The sequence below is a fragment of the Peromyscus eremicus genome, chromosome 5, assembly GCF_949786415.1.
Source record: "Peromyscus eremicus chromosome 5, PerEre_H2_v1, whole genome shotgun sequence".
NCBI lineage: Eukaryota > Metazoa > Chordata > Mammalia > Rodentia > Cricetidae > Peromyscus > Peromyscus eremicus.
In genome coordinates, this window is record NC_081420.1 from 62,546,868 (window position 1) to 62,572,317 (window position 25,450).

The following is a 25,450-nucleotide window of genomic DNA, read 5'->3' on the forward strand; positions in this document are numbered from 1 at the left end:
TTCGGGAGTCAGCTCTTTTCTTTCTTCCTCCAGGTAGGTTCCAGGGATTGAACTCGGGTCATCAGGCTTGGCAGCAAGTGCCTTTAGCTGTTCAGCCATCTTACTGGCTCTCTTTTAGATGAAATATAACCCTATTAACAGACACACACACTTATACACACACACATTATAAAACTTCTAAATTGAAAATGAGCATCCTTTCCATTTTTATTTTGACAAACCATCTCACCTATAGTCAAGTTTAAATCATATTTCTTTCCTTTTAGAATAGGAAAAAGTAACAAAGTATTATTGGATTATGACTGCTACTAATAAAAATGCTTTCGTGGCATAGAACCAGAAATAAATACATTATAAATAGTTTTAGAAAAAAAAATCTCTACCAAGTATGGTGGTGCACTCTGAAGTTGGACAGTAGGATTCCTTTGATATCAGGAGTTTGAGACCAGCCTGGGCAATACAGGGAGTCCCTGCATCACAATCAAAATTAAAACAATTTCAGTGTACTTTTTTCTTGGATTGGGTTTTAAGAAAGAATGGTTATATCTCCAGTATATTATCGAAAATCTTGATTGCTGAATACATAACCAGGAAGCAGCATAAATTTACAGGACATTGAGCAGACAATTCATTATGCCAAATTTACAGACATTGAACAGACAAGTACATTAATGAATACTGCCATTTTGAAACTAGTGTTATTCACGTTTTTCTCATTCTCTAGTATGTTTACCCTCTTGGCAAGCCAGTAACTTGAGAAAGTACGAAGCAAACGTCTAGTAAAGATCTCGCCTCAACACAATTGAGATGCCCTACAAGGAGGCTTCAGGAGCAAACAAGCAGGTTCAAACGGGCACAATAACCATTAAACAGGAGACAAACCGACATGGACGCCTGGCTTTTGTTCTTTTCTCTACCTGTCTACCAAAATCACAGGTGAGTAACCGGAGGGTGCCGCTAGGGGGCAACAATACCCAGCGGCTTCACCGGCGTTAGCGGGGGTGGGGGGTGGGGCCGCTCCCTTCCGTCCTCTCGTTCATCTGGACTTCCGCCGGAAGCGGCCGCGGCAGTTGTTGTCCTCTGAGATTTGGGCTCCGGTTGTGTGGCGGTTCGTCCCGCCGGGCGGGGTGAGGTTACCGCCGAGGAGCTGGAGCGGCAAGGTGGAGCTTAGACACTGGCAGCGAGATGGACATCCTGAAGTCGGAGATTCTGCGGAAGCGGCAGCTGGTGGAGGACAGGAACCTGCTGGTGGTGAGGGTCCTTTGGCTGTGGCGTTTGGGGCTTGAGGATTGTGTTCCTGTGTGTGGAAGGGTGTTGGGGTGAGGGCGAGGGTACTGAGAGGACTTGGGGCGGGCGTGGGGTTGACAGTTCTGCCACACTGTCCTGGGGCAAATTGCTAGCCCGTAGCTAGCAAGAGTGGGTTTGAACCCTCGTCTGAGTCACTTCAGCGCTTACTCTCCTAACCAGTACCAGCTGCAGGTAATCAAAACAACTTAGGGGTCATTAGACATTCCAAGTCGTGTCGCCGAGAGTTAGTACGCTTTACTCCTAAGCAGTCTGGCACACGTCATGGAGTTCAGTGCTTATTTGTTCCTCTTTGTGTGTGAGTGTGTGTGTGCGCGCAAAAATTTATGTGCGAAGGGCTACATGGATCTTAAGTTTATTGCTCAGTGATTTTTGACCAGTGCAAACACCTGTGTAACCCTGTCTCCACGAGGAGCTAAAATAGCACCTTCCACTTTTCTAATCGGTGCCTGCCTGGATTAGCCAAGGAAGCAGCTACTGCTCCGGTGTCTTCCCACCTCGGTTTTGCCTGCTCTAGAATTTTGCATAAGCAGGATGTACATTTTTTTTTTTTGTTTTTTCGAGACAGGGTTTCTCTGTGTAGCTTTGCGCCTTTCCTGGGACTCACTTGGTAGCCCAGGCTGGCCTTGAACTCACAGAGATCCGCCTGGCTCTGCCTCCCGAGTGCTGGGATTAAAGGCGTGCGCCACCACCGCCCGGCAGGATGTACATTTTTATATGGAGCCTCGTTTGATCAGATGGTGATATTGTGCCCCCTCCCCCCAATATATTGTGTATCCTAATAAACTTATCTGGGGTCAGAGAACAGAACAGCCACTAGACAGACATAGAGGCCAGAAAATGGTGGCACAGACACCTTTAATCCTAGCATTCTGGAGGCAGAGATCCATCTGGATCTCTGAGTTCAAAGTCACCCTGGAAACCGCCAGGTATGGTGACACACACCTTTAATCCCAGGAAGCGATGGCAGGAAGCAGAAAAGTATATACGCGAGGACCAGGAACTAAAGGCTTTTTAAGCTTTCTTTCTTTCCTTTTTTTTTTTTTTTTATTTTTCGAGACAATGTTTCTCTGTGTAGCTTTGCGCCTCTCGCTCTGTAGACCAGGCTGGCCTCGAACTCACAAAGATCCACCTGGCGCTGCCTCCCAAGTGCTGGGATTAAAGGCGTGCGCCACCACTACCTGGTGGCTTTTTAAGCTTTTAGCACCAGTTCAGTTGAGATCCATTCGGATGAGGACACAGAGGCTTCCAGTTTGAGGAAACGAGATCAGCTGAGGAATTGGCGAGGTGAGGTTAGCTGTGGCTTGTTCTGCTTCTTTGATCTTTCAGCGTTCACCCCAATACCTGGCTCCGTGTTTGCTTTTATTAATAAGACAATTTAAGATTCGTGCTACAATCAACTTTTAGAGTATTACTTATTTTCCTGCATTTATTTTTTTATTTCTTAAATTGTAGTCTGTTCCCTGAATAGATCCAGTTACCCATTCTCCTAGTGATGAGTATTTGAGCCGTTTATAAGATTTGGTTGAGCAAATTCTGAACCTTTTGGGAAGCTTTGTCATTATGTCTCTTTGGAAGTGCTAGGTTATAGAGTGCATGTATGCCTGCCTGTAAACATGCCACTGTCTTTTTTTAACATAGCTGTACCATGTTACATATCCATGAGCAGTGTTAGAGAGTTGGCCTGTCTGCACTCTGACCAGCAGTTCATGTTGCCAGCCTTCTCAGTGGAGAGGTATCTGTGTGGTTCTTATTTACATCTTCCTGATAAATTATATTAAGTACTTTTTGTGTGATTTTTTTTTAGATGCTTATGTATCTTTTGTGAAGTGTTAAAACAGCTTGTAAATTTAAATTAGGTTAGTTTTTTTAATTGATTATCTGGACTCCTTTATATATCTCACCACTTTCTTTCATAAGTATATGTTTTTTGGATATTTTCTTCCAGATTGGACTTTCTGTTATTTCATTAATAGTACCTTTTGATGAGTAAAAGCTTTGTGTGTGTGTGTGTGTGTGTGTGTGTGTGTGTGTGTGTAAAACAGAGGACATTTATATTTATGGATGGGGGAGAGCATGGCAGGGGCCCTTGGGCTTATCAACAACAAGACAATCAGTATAGATTGGAAAACAGCCAGGTAGGGTGTGTATGGGGGGTGGGTGGGTGGTCAGGAACCAGAGAGATGAGCATAGATGCTAGCTAAAACTCCAGGAGAGAAAACATTGCACCAGGAATCTGAGAAGGGATGTGTGCATGCTTGCGTGTGTGTTCATGCCCCTGTCCCCGTGTGTCCATGTCTCCAGCAGCTCAGTGGCAGTGGTGAGGACTTCGTTACTACTTAGACACCCTACACTATTTCAGTGATACCCGGAAACACTCTCCCAGGCCCAGCATGTTGACCACAGGCCTCAACTTTTGACCACCCTCTGCTCTGGATCCCAGCCATCTCCTCACTCGGGTGCCCTCGGAGCTGACAGTAACTCCTTTGCTCTCCCTGTATAGGGTATATAGATGACAGATGCTGGTATACCTGGACCTGCATGCACCAGGGCAGGGTGGTGTCAGCCGGCTGTTCCCCTGCTCTCTGTATATAGCCTGTTGGGTACTGGTGGTCCTGGACCTGCCTGCTCTCACTCAGCCGGGATGGCGTCAGCCAGCTCTTGCTGCCTGGTCTCCTCCTGTTCTGTATGAGGCACTGCAGAGTGTTCAGAGCTGCAGGAAGTAGGGTACTATAGGATTCCACAGGGTCTCCAGGGTGCTTCCCTGTGCTCTTATCCGAGCAATTCATGACCCCTTCCAGGTTCCCTTCCTCTTTGATGTCTGAGATTTCCTCCCAGATGGGGGCCCTCAACTGGGTCACAAACTTGCCATCATAAATCCTCTGCAGCATCTCAGGCTGCAGCTGGTAGAAGTATTTGAAACTGTTAGTGAATCTTGTAGCTGCTGGTGGCAACTTCCGAAGAAAAATGTCCACCATGGTGTCAGGGTAAACCTTGAGGTGGCAGTGCCAGGCCACCAATTAGGAATGTGATCCTGTAGACCTTCGCCACAACCACTGCCTGATGAGCATTGCTTGGTTCAGCCATGTTGAAATCACCAGCGGCTTTGGATTTCGATAGAGCACCGTTGGTTTTCGTCCTCACCCTCCTCTTCCCTCTCCTCCTTTCTTTCAATTCTTGCTATGCAGTCTTGCTAGATCGTCCAGGTTGGCCTTGAATTGATGCCCCAGCCTCCCAAGTGCTGGGACTGCAGTCGTGTACCTATCTTCAGTCTGTCAGGGTTTTTGTTTTTTTTTTTTTTGGTTTTTCGAGACAGGGTTTCTCTATGTAGCTTTGCGCCTTTCCTGGAACTCACTCTGTAGACCAGGCTGGCCTCAAACTCACAGAGATCCTCCTGCCTCTGCCTCCTGAGTGCTGGGATTAAAGGAGTGCACCACCACTACCCGGCAGTTTGTCAGTTTTTTAATGGTTGTTGTTTTCTGTGTCTTGTTGGGTGATTAAAACAATGTGACCGGTTGGAAAAACAGATGGGCAATTTCTTAAAAGTTAAGTGACTATTTGGCATGTGAGCCAGCCAGCATTCTACTTGCTTGAGACATTTGAGTAAATTGTAAAGGTGTTGTTTTCTAAAAGTTTATAGTCTTTCATTTAATACTGGTCATTGTAAGAACATTTTGAATCAGATTTTCATTTGATACAAAGGAGGAGTTATAACTAACGAAATCCAGAATTGATATGGTAAGATTGATTCCAGGTGAGGAGGCCTTACACATTCTTTTGGAGTGCTCGTATTGATGAGAATTTTGGAACTGGCTCTATATGCCATAATTTCTGTTCTGGTTAGGAGAAAATAACAAAAGGATATCTCTATGTGGTTCCTAGTAAATCTGTCTGGAGAAATTATCTTTAACTTAGATGTCAGGAAAGTGAATGAAAAACAAAAACATTTTGAAAATACTGTGGTGTATTCTCTGCTGTGAGAACTCCTATTAGAGTTCAAGTAGAATACTGAGTGTTTATCACACATCAGAACACAGGCCCTCTGGTGGAGGGGCCTCCATACAGGGGCCCAGTGTGAATATCTCCAGGACTAAAAACATTACCAAATTCTTGAAAGCTGAAGTGTTTTTAAAGGTTTCTAAGAGTACTTGATAACTATGGGGCATGAATTTCTACCAAGGATACATTATTAACTTACTGTTTTTTTTTTCTTTGATAGGAAAATAAAAAATATTTCAAGCGGAGTGAACTTGCAAAAAAAGAAGAGGAAGCATATTTTGAAAGATGTGGCTACAAGGTATAAGTTCAAGGTTTTATCTAAGTCATATATTTCTGAGTTTAAATTTATATAGCTGTTGTTAAATAACAAAATTATTGATCTCTGTTCAATTTATCAATGTTACACATTAGCCTATAAATGAGAAGCCATCTGGAGAGGTATGAATTTTTGGTTTTGGTTTGGCTTTAAAAAAACAAAACAAAACAGATCTTGAATTCAGGAAAATACATGCATGACTTTTGGCTTGGAATGGTTTGGCTTTCTGTGGACAGCATGAACTGGCTTGAGATCAAAGCTTGATTTTTTTTTTTTTTTTTAAATTAAGCCCTGGTTCTGGTACTGCCTTATCTTCATCTCCACCACCACTCTCCCCCCACCTTTCCCAGTAAAATACTGTGTTTTGAAAGAACTCAAAACACTATTCATTCAGCCTTGATTGTATTGGCAGCAGGATTGTCTCTGGTTCCTCCTGAGCACTTTAAGCAGTTGGTTTTCTGTTAGATCTGTTGATAATTCCTTCTAGGCCCAGTACTCCTGCCTGCAACAGAGTACTCAACCCTTTGTATGCTTCTGTTTGTTTTAAACATGGGACAGCATTTGTGATGCTGTGTAGTCTATTGGTTAGGAGAAGAATTTGGAAATAAATGAGCTGTCTGAAAGGCTTCCTTTGTGTGCTTTAGATGCATGACTAAAACACTATGTCACATTGCCTAGTTGATAATTGGGGTTTTTCTTGGGAGGGTGGAGAAATTGTTTCAGTTGTTTTAAAGTGGACTAGTTTAATGTTCTTAGCTTCCAAGTAACAGGGTCTGTTGAAATATACTGAATCATACACTTGATGATAATACTCCTGTGCATGGAATGGAGGAAGTTCTGGAAATTTGTATAGCATAACATTTGTAGAGGAAAGCATGAAGAATGTAGATGCTCTCCGTATGCATTTGGCTTTATTTTTTTACTGTTGGAAAAAGGCAAGTATCAAAGAAATATTTTTAAAGATAGATGTTTAAAAGTTTATATTTTTATTTTGATAGTTTTCTGTAAAGATACCAACTTCATTTGCTTCTAGTTTAGGACAATAAAAGATGTTCTATGTAAATAACCATTGAGTAGATATGCAGAAAGAAGAGTTCTCATGCTTTGTTTGCCCAGCATCATGCCTAGGCTTGGCCTGGAGTAAGAATCCTTTATCATGCACTTCTTTGCTGACTTGTTCCTCTAAGAATGGAGGAAAATAGTTTAATATAGTGCAGCTTTTGCTTTGTGTAGATCCTTTTTGTGATGTGAGCAGGGTTTTTGTCTTTCTATTGTTTTGTTTTTTGTTCCTTTTTTCTTATATAAGGAGAAGGGGTGAAGCAAAATAATAGTGCTGTAGCCTTGAATCTGACTGACCAAATGTCTTAGATCTTGGTCCCAGAGCTGCCAGCTGCCATGGTGTAATTAAAAATACATCAGCTCTTGGATGGGAGAAATACCTGCTTGTGTGGTTAAAAAGAATGGTAACTTTTTTGCTCTCTAACAACTCTCCCTCCCTGGAGTCGCGGCAGGATAGTGTGTACTGCTTTTACGCCTTTGTAGGAGCTAGACCCCATTTTGAAGGTTTAATGCTGGTCTGGCCTGTGTAAGTATTCAAAAAGTTAGTTTTTAATCTCTGTTTTACTTTACCTTTAACCTAAGCTATAGAATCATGAATTGCATGATTTTTATTGTACAAATTTTCTTAGTGGGACAGTAGTTTCTTAAAGCAGATCTTTGTCTCTTTGAATCTTATTCCTACTTTTGAATTTTAAACTTAGTTTGTGGTTTAATGGAAACCACACTTGAGTGTGTTTCCAGGCTTATAAATTGCCAGACTCAGTTTTCCCAGTCTCTGACTGAGTCTGCTGCCCAGATATGAAAAAATAGATGAAGACATTTCCCCCATAGGGTCATATGAGCAAAGGTGTCCATACTCCTTGGATGGCGTTCCAGTCTTTATTCCACTTCCTCAAGGTTGGCAGCTCATCTTGTTGTCCAGTAGTGCCCAGCCCTAAGCATTTTCAGCATGCCTAGTAGGGGTTTATCTAAGGTGAGTGATATGTCTGAAGAAGCAAAATAGAGAAGGTCTAGCTTGCCGCTTCACAGATTCTGTTGGGAAGCGGTTCTTTAGTCTTCATTTCAAAGGTGAGCAGCAATTGGCTAACCCTTGAGATAATTTTCTCACAGAGGAGAGGCAAATGGATTGTTTTCAAGAGAGAAGTGGGCTGTTTTAGCATCTGGGGAGAAATTGAGTTCAGATTTCAGCACTGTTGAGTTTTTGTTTCAGAAATGGCTGTAGTCATGCCACTCCTTTAGAGCAAGAATGCGCTCTCCCATGTGCATGCTTTCCACGTGTCATGTTCCTGAAATGGATGTTTGATCAGCTCTTGAAAGCATGCACGGTTACTCTGCAGCCTTTGCTCAGAGGAACAGGTAGTTAGACCTTCAGTATAAACACTCTTATTTCATGTGGACAGCTAAGGTGATAGATGGTGAATAGAAATATGCTGGTAAGTTTAAATTTTATTTCTTTGGGCTATTAATATAGATACAGCCAAAAGAGGATGACCAGAAGCCACTAACATCATCAAATCCAGTGCTGGAACTTGAACTGGCAGAGGAAAAACTTCCCATGACTCTTTCTAGGCAAGAGGTAAGGTTATATTTGAGTCTTTTATAGCCAGAAAGAAAAAAATTTGCACTGTACTCACATAAGTTATGTTATTTCCAAAATACGATGATTTGACTTAAAAATCTCGTGTAGCCAGACAGTTTTTTCACGAACTTGTAAATCTCTGTTTCCTTTGATAGTATTCTTATTTCAAAACAGAACAGGGGCCGGAGCGATGGCTCAGGGCTTAAGAGGAGTGGCTGCTTTTCCAGAGGACCAGAACTGGATTCCCAGCACACATGGTGATGGCTCCCAACACTCTGTAACTCCAGTTTCAGGGGATCCAGTGCCCTCTTCTGGCCTCTGTGGGCACCAGGCCACACATGTGGTACACAGACCTACATGCAGGGAAAACACAGCTATAACCCCCCTCCACATACACACTTTATCATTATTGTGTGAGTGTATGATGTATCTGTGGATGACAACCACGTGCAATTACTTTTAACCTTCTACCTTTCCATGGGTTCCAGGCGTCAAACCCAGGTCACCAGACTTGTGCAGCAAATGCCTTTACCCACCAAGCCAGCTCCACCAGCCAGTAGTCTTTCTTTTTCAAAGGATGTATTTTAAATAAGTATAAATTTACACAATCTAAGTAATTGTACTTGTTATTATCTAAATTATTTAAATGATACTGTTTTGCTGTTTACATCTCTTCTTATTTTCTGGTCCATTTTTTCAGATTAAAACAGATCTGTGTAATTTCCCCCCTCTTTTTCTTTACTGCTACATAGTTTTTAATGTCTGTATAATTTCTCTTCATGTATTTGCATGATTTTTTTTTTGCTTTTTTTGTTTTTTGAGGCAGTTTTGTGTAGCCCAGGCTGGATTGAATTTTGATATGTATCACAGTCTGCCTCATGGTACTCATCTTCCTGCCTCCCCTTCCCGGGGCCTGGATTTTTACTACTATACTTTTAAACAGTTTCTTTTCTTTGTCGTGTAGATTGGTTCAACATTTACTTATGAGTGACACCTAATGAGACATTATTGCTTATGTAATTAGGATTATGTCCCTTGGAAAGGCTTCTAGAAGTATGGTTTTTGGAGCAAACACTCTTGCAGCTACCATGTGGAAGTTAGTAAGAAATTTGGACATTTATCCAGATGAAGTTCTTGGTGGTTTTTAGTTTACATACATACATACATACTTTTTATTTTTTAACTATTATTTTTATGTGTGTGAGTGTTTTGGCTGCATGCATGTAGGTGTGCTTGTGTGTGTGCCTGGTGCATGTGGAGGTCAGAAGAAGGCATTGGATCCCCTGGAATTGGAGTTTCAGATGGTTGTGAGCTACCATGTGGGTGCCAGGAATTGAACCAGCGTCCTCTGCAAGAGCAGCAAGTACTCTTAACTGTTGAGCCATCCCTGCAGCCTTGACTTTTTGTGTTTTAAAGGTCTGTTTAAAATGCATGTTATCAAATGGCTTTGTAGGCATTTGTAACATGTTTTCTAGTTTATAGTCTGATCTGTAGTGTTTATCCACAGTCTGATCTGTTTCAACTATTATTTTACTTAACAAATGAACATATATGACATGAAGAATTCAAACTATATGTTAAAGAATGCATAAAATAAACATGGCTTGGGGCTGGAAAGATGACTCAGCAGTTAAGAGCACTGGCTGCTCTTCTAGAGGTCTTGAGTTCAATTCCCAGCAACCACATGGTGGCTCACAACCATCTATATTGGGATCTGATACCCTCTTCTGGCTTGCAGATAGAGCACTCACATACAGAAAATAAGTAAATCTAAAAAACTAAATGAACGTGGCTTCCATACATTGTGTGTTCTGTCCTCTCTGCTCTCCTGTTTCCATTCCCAGTCCTCGTACAGGCATGACTGTACACGTGTGCCTTTTATCGCAGTTGGTAGAGGGCTTGTCTTGCTCGCACTTGGGGAGGAAGATCGCTTGTAGCAGTCGGTTCTCCTTCTCCATGTGTGTCTCAGAGGTGAACTTGGATATCAGGTTTGCTGGAGAATGCCTTCACCCACCGAGCCACCTCACTAGCCCCCACGTCTCTTCATTTAATAAATTAGAATGATGGAATTCTTACATATTTTGAGAACAGTTAGTTTATTGCTTGCTTTTAGGCATAACTACTGTGTTATAATCCCGGATAGATGGGAATTCCCTATTTAAATAGATGTCAGAAGTATTACATAATTTATAGTTACTTCGTTTGTTGTTAATAGTATCCAGTTGGAAACAGTGTTTTAAAGTAATAAGCTCAGTTTTTTCTATTTTAGGTTCTTTTAAGTTTTGATTAACTCTGATCTTTTGTTCTTATGATGCCTCATAAATATATCTGTGTTTTAACATATCTAATTGTGGATAAGATTAAATGTAAAGACATTTACATTTAATGTAAATGTAAATCACTAGTTGATTAAAGTGTCATCCTAACATATAGCATGTCTATCATAAGAAATCCTGGAAGAGCAAACATAGATTTTTTTTTTTTATTATTTTGTTTTTTGAGACAGTTTCTCTGTAACAGCTGTGGCTGTCTTGGAACTCACTCTGTAAACTAGGCTGGCCTCGAGCTCCCAGAGCTCCATCTGCCTGTGTCTCCTGAGTGCTGGGATTAGAGGTGTGTACCACCACTGCTTGGTGCAAACACAGATTGTTTTGTTTTGTTTTGTTTTGTTTTGTTTTTGTTTTTCGAGACAGGGTTTCTCTGTGTAGTTTTGGTGCCTGTCCTGGATCTCACTCTGTAGACCAGGCTGGCCTCAAATTCACAGAGATCCACCTGACTCCGCCTCCTGAGTGCTGGGATTAAAGGCATGCGCCACTGCCACCTGGCTCTTTTTTTAAATCTATATTTCAAAATAGTGTTTGGACACTAACGTATGTGTTAACATATGCTTAAAAAGGACTAAGCAGTCATAATACTTGAGACAAGGGCCCACAGTGTGTCACTTATGCTATGTCCTGACAAATGTACATGTGTCTATGTCTGTGTGTCTGTGTGTCTAAATCTAGATGGCTGACATGAAGGGCTTGCTTTAGATTTGCATTATAGATTCATACAACTTGATAGGAATTATTCAGTAAAAGAATGTATGAGATACTTGAGTCAAAATAGTGCTTTATCTAAAGTATTTTCCCCTTTCATTCACAAATATCTGTTATGACATAGATGATTAAAACTTACTTGAAGGATCTTGAGGCTGTCATACTGACTGAGTGGTGAATGTGCTTGCTGTGGAGCCTTCCGACCTGAATTGGATCCCTGGTACCCACGTAGTGGGCAGAAAGAATTGACTCCTATGCGTTGTTCTCTGACCACTGCACATACTTCATGGTTCACTGCCCACCCAAATACATTTTTCAAAACAAAAAAAATTGAAGAATTTTATATTTTACTTAGAAACATTTATTTGCATAATTATACTTATTAAACTTAAGTTTCAGTTTAAGATAAATATACACATTGTTTTGAGATATTTAGTGGTTTTTTTTTCCCTCTTTGAAGTTTCCTTTATGTATCTTCATAGGTCATCAGAAGACTGAGAGAAAGAGGAGAACCAATTAGACTCTTTGGAGAAACCGATTATGACGCTTTCCAGCGTTTAAGAAAAATAGAGATTCTTACACCAGAAGTTAACAAGGTGAGACGTCAGAACAAAGCTAAGAACATAGAATGGCACCACATAATCAGGAGTAGCATGGTTTGACTGATTGCATTATTGTAGGTGAATATGGGAAACTGTCAGCATAGGATGGCACTACAAGAACTGGAGTAGCGTGAGATTTGACTAACTGCATTGTTGTAGGTGAATACAAGGAACAGGGTCAGCATAGGATGGTACTTCATGAGCTGGAGTAATGTGGGATTTGACTCGCTGTATTTTTATAGGCAAATATGGGAGAATAGTGTCACCTTAGTGCTGCTGAAGTAATTTTACTTTTTTTTTTTTTTCTTCGAGACAGGGTTTCTCTGTGTAGTTTTGGTGCCTGTCACTGGCCAGGCTGGCCTCTAACTCTCAGAGATCCTCCTGGCTCTGCCTCCTGAGTGCTAGGATTAAAGATGTGCACCACCGCTGCGCGGCATAGTAAGGGAAGTATGTGTCTTAAGCGTATCATCCGATCTATTTTGACAAATACATGTGAGCATATAAGGATAAAGAATATATTCATCACCCAATGCCCCTGTCACTTCTCTGCTCCAAGGCAGCTACTTTCTGAATTAAGACACCGTGAATTAAGTTTTACTTCCTGTTTTGGTATTTCATATGGATAGACCCAAGAGTGAATATCTAGTTTCTTTGGCTCAGCATGACATTTTTTAAAGTGCTATCTATGCTGTTGTGGATAGTTTCCTTTTTATTGCTTAGTTATATTTAGTTATATGACTATACCACGGTTTGTTTCTAGTTTGGGGCTACTATGAATAAAACTATCATGAATACTCATATGCAATTATTAGAGGAGGAGAAGATATATAGTCTCCCCACTCTCCAGAGTAAATAGGTTTTCTCAGGGTAATAGCTACAAGTAGCATTACTCAATGGTGAGAATAAGTGCATGCTTTATAAGAAGTGTCAGGCATTTCTAAAGATCAGCGCATGGTATTGTTAGATTTTTGAATTTAAACCATTCTCTTCTATGTGTAAAATCTCATGATTTTATTCATGTCCCTGATGACTGGAGATGAACGAGCATCTTTTCATACTTGCCGCCTTTTGTCCAGTGTCTGTCTTGTGTCATTGCTGTGAGAAGTACCTAACAAACGCAGCTTCAGGTCAGCTGTTTATTTAGGTGACACTTTGAAGGGATACTGTTTATTTGGGCAGGAAGGCAGGAGGTCGTCGGTCACATTGCAAGCACAGTCAGGAACAGAGGGATGTGTGCTGGCATTTGGCTCTTTTTCTTCTTTGTTCCATCTGGGACCACAGGCCATGGGATGATACCACTCACACTTAGTGTGGGTGTCCAGTCTCAACTAACCCAGTCTGGATGATCATAGCTATACCCAGAGATTTGCTTCTATAAATTTCATCCACAAGATTAACCATCCAAGTTTAGAAAAGCCCTTTACCAACACTTGGCACCATGTAGCCTCCCGATTCTGTCACTGTGTTGCATCTGGAATGATGTGTGTAATCTTCATGAAGAAACAATATTGTATCATGTAAGTGTCAGGAACCTGGAGAGGAGGACACACAGAATGACTTGAAAGTTCATGAGGAAAACACCACCATTGAAGTAATTGAATTGCTTGTCTTTTATTAATGTCTTTTTATTAATTAGGAGCTGCTTATATGTGCTGGATATAAGCCCTTTGTTACGTACACAGATAGGATTTTTTGACTGATTATTTCCTAGCCTGTGAATTACTTATTTTATCTTATGGAGTGTTGCTGAGCATACGCTTTCAATTTTGATGAAGTCCCAATTGACTGTTTTTTAATTTAATTTTAAATTTTTCTTATGCTTGTTGGTTTTTGTGTTCTGCTTGAGAATTCTTTGCATATGCGAAGGACTTGAAGAGATGTTTTGTGTTTTCTTCTAGGAGTAACAGTTGTAGATTTTAGGTGGGAGGCTCTGGTCGTGTGTTTGTGCTCAGCATCTGGTCCGTTCCATGGTTCTTGAAAGGCTGTAGTTTTGCTTTGGTTGTTTGGTTCTACACGTGTCAGTTAGGGCTGTGTTTGGTCAGCTCTTCTGGGGCTTCATTAACGCTTTATTACTTACTCTGTTGGTTAATGAAAAGTATGTGTAGTTTTCTGTGGCTGTATAATAGACCTTCCCAAAACTTGATGCTATGAAGCAATTTATTAATCTCAAGTCTTTCTTGGTTATTGTAACTTTAATGACACCAGACAAAGTCAGTTCTGACATTTGATGGCTAAGCTAGGCAGTCCTTTGCCTAAGGTCTTCATGGGATTGTGATCAGGTGGAAGTGGTGGTTATCTTCTTCTGAGGGCTGCTCTCCTCCAAAGAGTAAACGGAGGGGGCGTAGGTATGGGGGAGACTGTGGTTGGAGACCCGTCGTTTTCACTAAACTTCATATTAGAACATAATGACTTTGCTGATACCAATTTTTAGATTTGTAACTCGGGTCTGTTTTCTCTTTCTTAGTGTTAGACTGGACAATGTGCATACATTCTTTTAAATATGTTTATAATAATTAACTTTTGAGTGATGCTAGTATTAGTATAATGAATTGATTTGTTTGAGTCCCTAGTTTTGACAAGCCCTTAACATGAAATGTACTTTTTGGGGTGGGGTTTGAGAGGGGAAGGTTGAGACAAGTTCTTATGTAGCCCAGGCTGGTCTCAAACTGAACCATCTGGTCCTTCTGCCTCTACCTCCCCAGTGCTGGGACTACAAGTGTTTAGTCCATGCCCAGTCTCTAAGTACTGGGGAGCTTTGTGCATGCTAGGTAAGCACCTGCTAACTGAGCTGCATCTCAACCTGGAATGTACTTGATATTAATGAAAGATCACAGATCACACCCTGGTGAAATTTCCTAACTGGTGCCTTTCTTGTTCTCCCTGTCCGTAGGGCTTAAGGAATGATCTGAAAGCAGCTTTGGATAAGATTGACCAGCAGTACTTGAATGAAATCGTGGGTGGTCAGGAACCTGGAGAGGAGGACACACAGAATGACTTGAAAGTTCATGAGGAAAACACCACCATTGAAGAGCTAGAGGTACTCTCTACCCAGCACAGCCCATTCCCCAGCATCCCTTCCTCCTCAGGAGTAGTGTCCCTACACAGTATACTCCTTTGTCACTGAAGGCACTTTTTGTTTTAGGTCTTGGTTTTTTCTCATTCACTCACATTTCTGTATTTCCTACCTTCATAAACAATCATTGTAATGTTTGATGCTCATTCTTTTATTTGCTGTGATGTTCTTGTAAAGCTTGCAATTTTTATGTGCATGTAAAGTAATACTGTATTGTGGTAATCTTTATTTTATTGCCCCCCCCCCCCATTTCATACTGTTAAGATCCACATTTCTTTCTCTGAATTGGCCATGTATTATGGCATTCCTATATTTTACTTTTAGTTTCCTTGTTATAGTGGACAGTGTGACTGCCCTCAGCTCCTCCTTAGCCACAGACATGGACTGAAACAGAATTATCGGGCTTATCCGGATATATTTCATTTGAGTCCTGCCCAGCTGCTCAGCCATGCTGTCTCGGTGTGTAACCCTACAAGTAGCACTGAGGGGCTTGTGTTCCTGCATTCCTGCCAACACTTGGCACCATGTAGCCTCCTGATTCTGTCACATGTGTTGCATGTGGAATGATATGTGTAATCTTTATAAAGAAACAATATTGTGTCGTGTAAGTGTCTAGCATGTAACATACAGTTTAAAGTTTGTTTTTTAATATTGACTACAACATAAGCTGTTATTTCTGTTTTCTTTAGTTTCTGGCTCCTGAACATGCAGTGATCTCATTGGAGATCATGGTTGAGAGGTGGTCGTTTTACAGTCCTCCCCTTCCCACCCCTTGTTTATGGTGGTGTGTAACTTTGACCTAAATAACTAGAGTGAGCAGTCACTTGTCAGTCAGGCTTGTTCCCTCCCTCCCTCCCTCTCTTCCTTCTCCTTTCCTTCGCTATTTCTTTTTTAAACAATGTTGTGATATTTGCACCCTATATGATTCACCCAAATAAAGTCTACAGTTGAATGGCTTATAATATATATCCACAGGATGTTTTTGCCACCAGCGTAATCTGACTTTTGGCCATTTTTACCTACCTAGGAGTAATGCCCAGATATGTTAACACTCACTGATATTTTATATTAAATTTACAAAATTGGGGCTGGCAAGGTGACTCAGCTGTTAAGAATACCATGTATTGCTCTTTCAAGTTTGGTTCCCAGCACTCATGTTGAACTCTGGTCTCTGTGAACACCTATACTCTATACACATATCCAAACACAGATACATAGCTAAAAATGATAAAAGCCTTTACGATGTTTTAAAACTGTTATTGTGAATATATATGGCATGCACATGATGTTTGGTGGGGGAGTTTTGCCACTGCACGTATGTGGAACTCTGAGGACAACTTTGTGGACTTGATTCTCTCTATCCTCCTTTCCTTGGGTTCTGAGAATTGAACTCAGGTTGTCCGGCCTGCGTCATCAGACAGCAATTGCCTTTACCCACTGAGCCATTGTGCTGACTCTTCTTATCTTTGTCAAAGGTAGCACATTGTCCAAATATAAGTATGCAGTCAGGTTTGTTTGTTTGTGTGTGTGTGTGACTTGTCTAGAAATTTCAGCAAATTTTAACATAAAAATTGGTCAATATGTGTGATAAACCTCTTCTAACCTGTTGTTGGTCATACACACACTCTGATACACCTTTTTAATTGTTCTGTGTTAGTGAACAGAAGTATTGTTCTCTCTCTTCAGGCACTGGGGGAATCCTTAGGGAAAGGTGACGATCACAAGGACATGGACATCATCACCAAGTTCCTGAAGGTATGTACTTAGGGAGGGAGAGCATTGTGGACATGGAAGAAGCAGTCTTACATTTGTGGATATATTTGGATAGGGTAATTGTCAAACGTTTGTACTTGTCGTTTAAGAACTTGGTACTCATTGGCTGTGCCACTGGAGTCCTTATCACTGTTCATGCAGTGGTTAATGAGTGTCTGCGTTCTTGTGGGACTTTTCTTAGAAGCCGTAGAAAATGATTGCAGCAGCGAAGTGAACACCAAGTTTGTAGAATTCTCCTGTTCTCTGTAACTACCCTAGAGAGAAGGGCCATGGAGGCGATCCCGAGGCTGTCAGGGGAGGGTGGAGGAAGGGCATTGGCAGTGCAAAAGTAAATACCTTAACTTTGCAGCAAGGCCCATTTCTGGAGTTCTGTGTGTATTTCTTATTGCTGATCACTGGTTCTGTGTTCGCTGTCAGCATTTCTTTGGAGTCATCTAGGTAGAGTGTGGTCAGATCCTAAATTCATTTCAGTATTTGTCTGCATACTGGGAGATTTAGTGCAGAGAGGCCTTTTATTTGTGTTTACATTTTATTTTACTTAGTTTGTTATTAAATTTTTATGCTGTTTTTCAAGACAGGGTTTCTTTGTGTGGCCCTGGCTGTTCAGGAACTTGCCCTGTAGAGCAGGCTACCCTCAAATTCAAGGAGATCCTCCTGCCTCTGCCTCCTATGTGCTGGGATTAAAGGCATACACCACTGCCACCCAGCTAAAGTATTTATGTTTTGCATGCAACATTTATTTGTCAAGGTTCTAGAATATATCTAGGCTACAGTGTGAACTAGATAGTGCAGCAGCAGCACGGTTTCCCTTTTTGATAGTCTGTCCTCGTGTCGCAGCAGAGAGGGCCATGTCCCCTTGTCCTCACTGTCACCTGCCTCTGGAAGGAGAGTCCAGTTAAACCTGGAGTGAGAAGTTCGGATTATAGTTTTATTTTTGTTCCTTTTTTCTTCCTTCACCATTAGTTGGGTGTGTTGATGGGATTTTTTAATGGAATTTTCTGTTCTGGTAGGTAAAAAGTCCAAGTAATATATAACATACTTCAATCATTGATCAAATGTCAAAGTGTGCATAATATAGATCAGTGGTTCTCAACTTTCCTAATGCTGCAACCCCATGTGGTGACCCAGCTGTAAAATTCTTTCTGGTGCTACTTCATAACTAATTTTGCTACTGTTAGGAATCATAAATATCTCATATGCAGGATATCTGATAAGTGACCCCTGTGAAAGGGTCATTCAACTCCCCCAAAGGGGTCAAGACCCACAGGTTGAGAAGCACTGGTATAGATGCTAACTCTAGATTAGTTGAACTATGTGTAAAAATACAGTGGAAGTTTAATCCAGTCATTAAGGAATTTGTATCTCTTTTCGGAGGAAATGGATCATCTTCACAATGTAGTAGTACTGGCGGTGTTTCTTACTTTGAAACACATGATAAAACAAACAGAACTTGCTTGTTAATCTTATTTGATGCTAATTTAATCAGCGAGGACAATGTTGTAAGGAAGGTTGATTGTGTACCATCGCTGTGTTAGGGAGCTTTTCTACCCAAACCACTGGGTGGCATTGCAGCCTTAACTTTTTCTGTCAACAGTTTCTTCTTGGTGTTTGGGCTAAAGAATTGAATGCCAGAGAGGATTATGTGAAACGCAGTGTGCAGGGCAAACTGAACAGTGCTACGCAGAAGCAGACCGAGTCCTACCTCAGACCACTTTTCAGAAAGCTCCGGAAAAGGGTGAGGTTTCTGGAAAATACTTTAAATACATGTTTGGTTGTTTTTTTGTTTTTTGTTTTTTTTTTAAGTCAGAATATATAGATTTAGAATAAGTAGTTTTCACTACATATAGTAGCTTCCAAAACTAGTTATGTTTTTTTTTCTTTTTCAGAATCTTCCTGCTGATATTAAAGAATCAATAACAGATATTATTAAATTCATGTTACAGAGAGAATATGTGAAGGTAAATTATTATACTGTGTATTGCAGTTATTGTGACCATTATCTAGGTTATGGTCATAGTATAATGGTTATTTGGAATGGGAAGGATTGTACATAGTACGTTTAAGAATGAATGTGAAACAGGCTAGTAGGAAAAAAATCTTTCTGTTCTCTTGGCATGGAGTAACAAACTTCAAACCACAACTGTACTTTCTTAGTCATTGTAAAATTGGGTTAAAAGGTTCTTTAGAGCGTGTGCTGTATATAGGCAGTGTTCATTTTATGGATGGGATTGAATTTCAGGGTATATAAATAGTTGATTATGGCAGAGAACGAATCCTCCCGTAGGAACAAGGTTCTTCAGACTGCTACAAAAGCCACTTAATCGGCAATGTAGCTGAACTGTTGTACTGCTGAGTCAGTGGAATTTACCTATGCTTTGTTGTTTCTGTGGGACAATGGTGCATGGAGGGCTGCCAGGACTCTTCTCAGCCTTTCCGGTACTACGGGAGTCGCAGAGCGCCGCTGGGAGGGCTGTTCTGACTCACTCCAGTGTCTTTACTCTTGAATGGGCTCTGGGAGAGGTGCTGGGGAAAGCACCCTAGACTCTTGGGGAGAGTTTGGAAGGGGGCATTGGAGGGAAGTCAGTTGGTAGAAGGGAGAGAAGGGCTCTGGATACCTGATGCTACACCAGTGGGGAGGGGCTTCTCATGGCTGAGCCTCCCAGGAAGCCTGAGTGAAGATTTCTTGGAATCCCAGTGGCAGTGCTAGAGCACTAGAAAAGGGAAGAAGCGATGCTGGCCTTCTCGGGTGATGTCACTGCTGCTCTACCTGTTAGAGTGTTGGGTTACTGAAGCGATTTGACTCGTGTTGAAGCCAGTTGCTTCCGTGAAAATATTTATTTCATTCTTAGTTCTTGTTAGTTGCATGTCTTTTTAAATTTATTTTAGTTCTCTGAGAGTTTCCTACATGTTTTCATCATATTCCCTCCTCCCCGTTCCATGACATTTAATAAGCATTATAATCACTGCTTGCCCTGGTGGATACCTACCTCTTCCACTATTTTATTCTCATGATGTGTATCAAAACCAGGTGAGAGCTTGTTTTGTATAAATGACAGAAAGAACCAGTAAATTTTAATAATGTGCTGGAAAATTCTCTTTGGAATTTTAGAAACACTGAAAATTGGAAGTTTTATTAAAGGCCTGTGTTGAAGTTACACCTGAGAGCCAGTGATTAAAAACATGCAGAATTCCCTTTAAACTGAAACCCTGTAAAATGTATTGCAGGGCAGGTGATCTCCCAGTTACCTGTAGTGCTTGTGTGGCTTCACCACTGTCCTCGTCATCCAGTTAGAGTTTTGAAGTTAGAATCCTTATGAAGGTTGCCTGAAGTCCTTGGGGATCTTGTAGAAGTTGCTTGCTCTTTGTTCTGTTCCCCTCCTTTCTCTCAGCTCACCAGACCTGACTGTAAAGTCGAGCCGTTTGTCTTCACTGCTTTCTGTCTTGACTTTTCATAGTTTTTATTTTAAGGCTCTTGGCAGGTGGGAGACTTGGGGGTGGTGAGAAATTTGGGGGTCAGAGTGAAAAGTGTACTTGTTCTCATGCTTCACATGCTTCATCTGTTTGACTAGTAAGCCAGTGTCCTGTCTGTTCATCCGTCGGTTACGGACCGTGTGTGGTTGTCCCAGCAGATGGAGTACCCACCCCGTCCAATACACACTGCTTCCCGAGCCCTGTGTGCTGTGTGATTTGCTGTGTGATTGCAGGGTGGATGGTGGAAGGGCCAGCTAGCTCGTGTCTACCTCCCAGCCACGTGTGGTGAAGACTGGATCTAAGATAGAGTTTCTGTTAGCATGGCAAGTTAGCTACCTGCTCTTCCAGTCTGAAATGCATTGCTTTCCAGTGCACAAAGGCTAGAAAGGGTGTTTGTCTTTCTCACATGCTTAGCCTTGGCTTCTGTTTTCACAGGCGTTTGTATTTCTGGGCAGGGCAGTAAGTCATCCCATACTTTCATGTCTTGATTTGAGCAATGGAACAATATTTTCATCAAGAAGTAGATAAAAAGTGAGTCAGGAAGGACTATGCAATACTTTAAATAAACATTTGAACCAGTTTGTTTTTGGCCTTTCTGATTTCTTAAACTTTCCTTTCAGGCGAATGATGCGTACCTTCAGATGGCCATTGGAAATGCCCCCTGGCCTATTGGTGTCACTATGGTTGGCATCCATGCCAGAACTGGCAGGGAAAAGATTTTTTCCAAGCATGTTGCACATGTTTTAAATGATGAAACCCAGCGGAAATACATTCAGGTAAGCAGCTTTAAGGGACAGGATTTGCTCTAACAATCTTTTTTTTTCTAAGTGTGTGTGTGTGTCTGTCTGTCTGTCTGTCTTTGCACACGTGCACACACATATACATGGGAATGCACGTGCCTTGGCATACATATAGAGGTCAGAGGACAACTTTGTGGAGTTAGTTCTTATCTACATTTGGGGACCGTGGGTTCTGAGAACAGAACTCAGGTCATCTGGCTTGCATAGCAATTGCTTTTATCAAGCCATCTTGAAGGCCCTGCTCCAACATTAGTTGTCCAAATGTAAAAAGGTAAAATGTAAGAAAAGGATTATGCTAGTTCCCTTATCTGTGGGGAGTGCATTCAACAACCTCTAGTGGATACCTGAAATGTTAGACAGTACTGAACCCTATACATACTACCTCACAGCCCAGATACATATTTAACTGTGATAAAAGTTAGTTTATTAATTAGGCTGAGTAAGAAATTAACAACACAAGCTAGACATGGTGATATACACCTGTAATCCCAAGACTCAGTAGGTGGAGTTAGAAGAAGCTTGGAGTAAAGGGAGGGAAGGAGATCATGTCTCAGATAAACATGAAACACAGGAGGAGGTAGGGAGATTGTTATAATTGGAGGAGGAGCAGAAGAGGGAGGTTGTTAATAACTGTTTAGAAAAAAAGGACAGTTGTAACGATAGTCCGTAATGTTAGTTGTTGACTATGGCCTCCCTAGAAACAGTGTGGTCCTCTGACCACTCTGTGATAACATGAGGTACAATTTCTGCATAAGAAGATGGAGTGAGCTTGGTGATGTAGGCCATGTCATGTGGGTAGATGGTGGCAGCTACTGTTGAGCTTCTGCTGATCCTAAGAAAGAAGCCATGATGGTAACGGTTGACTAAAGGTAACTTAAGTGTGGAGACTAAACCCCACGTGAGGGAAGTGTGCACGGTGAGCAGGGCATGGCACAGGAGTGTGTGGGAAAGTTCAGTACTGCTGAGCACTTGTGTTTACGACAGCCTCATGGAGTAAAGGACGCACGCCAGTGACTTTGATACATGATGGAAGGAGGGAAGTCATTATGCTTTTAATTTTCTTACCACTAAAACAAAACTGTTGGAATTTGCTTTGGTTTGAGACAGGGGCTTCCTGTGTAGTCCAGGCTAGCCTCAAACCTCTACCCGAGTGCTGGAGTTACTGATATGAACCATATCCAGCTTGCTTTTTTTTTTTCCAGTACATCAAATGAGTTCATAAGAGAAAACTGGGAGTTTAGTGAAGACAACCAATTTAGGGTGTTTTTTTTTTTTTTTTTTTTTTGTTTTTTTTTTTTGTTTTTTTTTTTGTTTTTCGAGACAGGGTTTCTCTGTGTAGCTTTGCGCCTTTCCTGGAACTCACTTGGTAGCCCAGGCTGGCCTCGAACTCACAGAGATCCGCCTGCCTCTGCCTCCCGAGTGCTGGGATTAAAGGCGTGCGCCACCACCGCCCGGCAATTTAGGGTGTTTTATAATAATGTGACTTGCAGTGTGGATTTAGTGTATGCTAACCTAAGAAGGTATGGAAAGTGAAGTCTTGGCTTCAGTGTATATGATTATTTTTAAGTAGCATATGAAAATATTTTTCTAATTACGTGACTAAGTCTGAAGTATTTATAGTTAGTTTCTTGAAGTTATACATGCCACATACAAACTTGTTGGCACTAGGCTCAACTTTTCTAAAAACTTGATGTGAATAAAAAACAAAACTAACTATAATCTAGCTTTGGCAAACTGTCACAAATCCCAGATTGTGCGTAACGACTTGCCGGGTGGTGGTTCTTAAACTTGAAGATGAGCTTTGGAAGTTTACTTAAAATGTGCTTCAAAGCATAAAGTGCATTCAGATGCTGTGCCAGAGAATAGTTATTACCATATTCATGAATTATCTTTGTTTGGATTTTAGTTCCAAGTGCTGAATGTTAATTTGTGTGGCATACTTTATGCCTTATTCACATACATTAGCATTTAAAAACATTTCAACCTGACTCCCCAATATGAATTGTGCAGTTTATAGAGTTCAATACACTTGGGTAACTTGAAAGACATTTCCATTTTTTAAGTTCTAGAATTCTGCTTTGATTGTGTGTGTCTGTAGGGTAGGTGACACACGCATGCCGTGGTGTTGATGTAAAGGTCAGTATTAGTTCCTTCTACCTCTCCGTGGGTCCTAGGGATCTAACCCAGGTCGTTAGGCTTGGCTGCAAGTGCCCTTGCCTGCTGGACATCTTACTGCTCATTTTCATTTCTTAATAACCACAGATGGTGGCAGAAAAGACAAAAGCTTTGTCTTAGAAAAGAGTGGGTTTTTTTTCTTTGAAAATTGAATATAATTTCCAAGGATTACATTTACTAATCATGCTTATTTATACTATGGCTATGTTATAATGCTTAAAAGTTCATACAATTACATAATTTTAAAGACAGCATTTCTTTTTTTTTTAATTTAATTTAGTTTTATTTTACAATACAATTCAGTTCTACGTATCAGCCACGATTCCCTTGTTCTCCCCCCTCCCATACCCTCCCCTTCCCCCCAGCCCATCCCCCATTCCCACCTCCTCCAAGGCAAAGCCTCCCCCGAGGACTGAGATCAACCTGGTAGACTCAGTCCAGGTAGGTCCAGTCCCCTCCTCCCAGGCCGAGCCAAGGGACCCTGCATAAGCCCCAGGTTTCAAACAGCCAACTCATACAATGAGCACAGGACCCGTTCCCACTGCCTGGATGCCTCCCAAACAGATCAAGCCAATCAACTTAAAGACAGCATTTCTTGTAGACAATGGTGTGGCTTCTACTTTCTCCTAGACTCATTAAAAAAAATAAATAAAAAATATATATATATATTATTTTTATATATTTATATATATATATACATAGATGTATATAGATGTGTGTGTATATATATAGAGAGAGATACATATCTATATATCTATATACATGTTTTTCCCTATATATTTGTGTGTGTGTGTGTATATCAATAATAAATATGTATCTTTTTTTAGAGGATTTCTAGTTTATTTTGGAGCTATGTAATAACCTGTCTGTCCTTCAACCTTCCTTTGTAACAATATTCTTTGATTTTTGTGTTGTTTGAGATACTTTCTCTGGGTAAACTTTTATGTTTTTTATCATGGCATTTAAATAGAATTACTATATGAATAAAATTTAGAAAGGGGCTGGGGCTGGAGAGATGGCTCAGCAGTTAAAAACACTGGCTGCTGTTCTTCCAAAGGTTCTGATTCCAATTCCCAGCAACCACATGGTGGCTCACTACCATCTAAAATGGGATCTATTGCCCTCTTCTGGTGTGCAGGTATACATGCAGACAGAGCACTCATACACTTTTAGAAAAAAAAACAAAAAACTATTATAGTTTGTTAGTTTTAAAATATATTTAAAAAAATGTGTATGCATGAATGCCTGTGTGGGTGGGTGTTCATATATATGGAAGATATATGTGGAAGGTACATGTGCCCAGATGTGCACTTGTATGTGGAGGCCAGAAGCTAGCCTTAGATAATTGTTTCTCAGGACAGCTATCCACACCTTTTTAAAAAAGGAAATATTTTTATGTTACATGTATGAATATTTGCCTGCATATGAGTATGTATACCACATGTATGCCTTGTACTCATGGAGGCCAGACAAGGGTGTTTGATCCTCTGGAACTGAAGTTACAGACAATTGTGAGCCACTCTGGGTTCTGGGAACCTAACCCAGGTCCTCTGCAAGAGGAGCAAGTGCTCTTAACCACTGCACCATCTCTCCAGCCCCGTCCCTCCAGCTCCCAGCTGTTCGTTTGTTTAGTGAGACAGCGTCTCTCACGTGGCTAGCACTCTCTGACTAGGCTGGGTTATCTGGCCAGCAAGTCCCAGGGATCCTTCTGTGGTAAATCCCCGGTGCTGGGATTACAAATGCACCCCACCACGCCTAACTATGATGCTAGGGATTGAACTCTGGTCCTCATGCTTGGGCAGCGGGAACTTCAGAGTGAGCTAGACATTTTGTGCTTTTTTAAGTCTCCTTTTCAGCCAGGTTTAATGGCACATGCCAATAATTGCATCACTTGGGAGGCTAAGGGGAATTGTGAATTTTAAGATGAGTCAGAACTGCATCCTGAGTTTAAGGCTAGCCTGGGCTAAATAGTGAGACCCTGATTCAAAATCAGAGAATTTTTCTGTTACCTGTAAGATGGTTAGGGAAAGTTGGTGAGTGTGCTATCTGAGATTTGGATCAACTAATAAAACCGCTATGAATAGGACACGGTGTTCTGGATCCAGCCCGTTGATGAGGGAAGCCTTGGAGTACTAAATAATGGAGCCATGTCTCTTCTTGGGCAGATGTTAGTGGCACAGGTCGAGTGACTTTTTAGTATTTTCCTGATTGACTTGGATGATGTGTTAGTCAACTATTTTGTCACTGTGACTAATGCCTA

At 41.1% G+C, this 25,450-nt stretch overlaps 1 protein-coding gene across 2 annotated transcripts in view; it reads left to right on the forward strand.

Annotated features, from left to right (window-relative positions):
• The first annotated feature begins 1,060 nt into the window (after window positions 1-1,060).
• The window catches only part of Prpf18 (pre-mRNA processing factor 18), a 34,891-nt gene continuing 10,501 nt past the window's right edge, over window positions 1,061-25,450 (forward strand). The window contains exons 1-9 of one of the 2 annotated variants that reach the window (XM_059263571.1): window positions 1,061-1,251; window positions 5,525-5,602; window positions 8,151-8,255; window positions 11,779-11,892; window positions 14,789-14,935; window positions 16,658-16,726; window positions 18,339-18,479; window positions 18,631-18,702; window positions 20,836-20,991. In XM_059263571.1, coding sequence (XP_059119554.1) covers window positions 1,186-1,251; window positions 5,525-5,602; window positions 8,151-8,255; window positions 11,779-11,892; window positions 14,789-14,935; window positions 16,658-16,726; window positions 18,339-18,479; window positions 18,631-18,702; window positions 20,836-20,991 — 948 coding nt within the window. In that variant the 5' untranslated portion in view covers window positions 1,061-1,185. Of the gene's footprint in view, window positions 1,252-2,955; window positions 3,041-5,524; window positions 5,603-8,150; window positions 8,256-11,778; window positions 11,893-14,788; window positions 14,936-16,657; window positions 16,727-18,338; window positions 18,480-18,630; window positions 18,703-20,835; window positions 20,992-25,450 lie in introns of those variants that run through there. The other variant, XM_059263572.1, reaches the window with a different exon arrangement.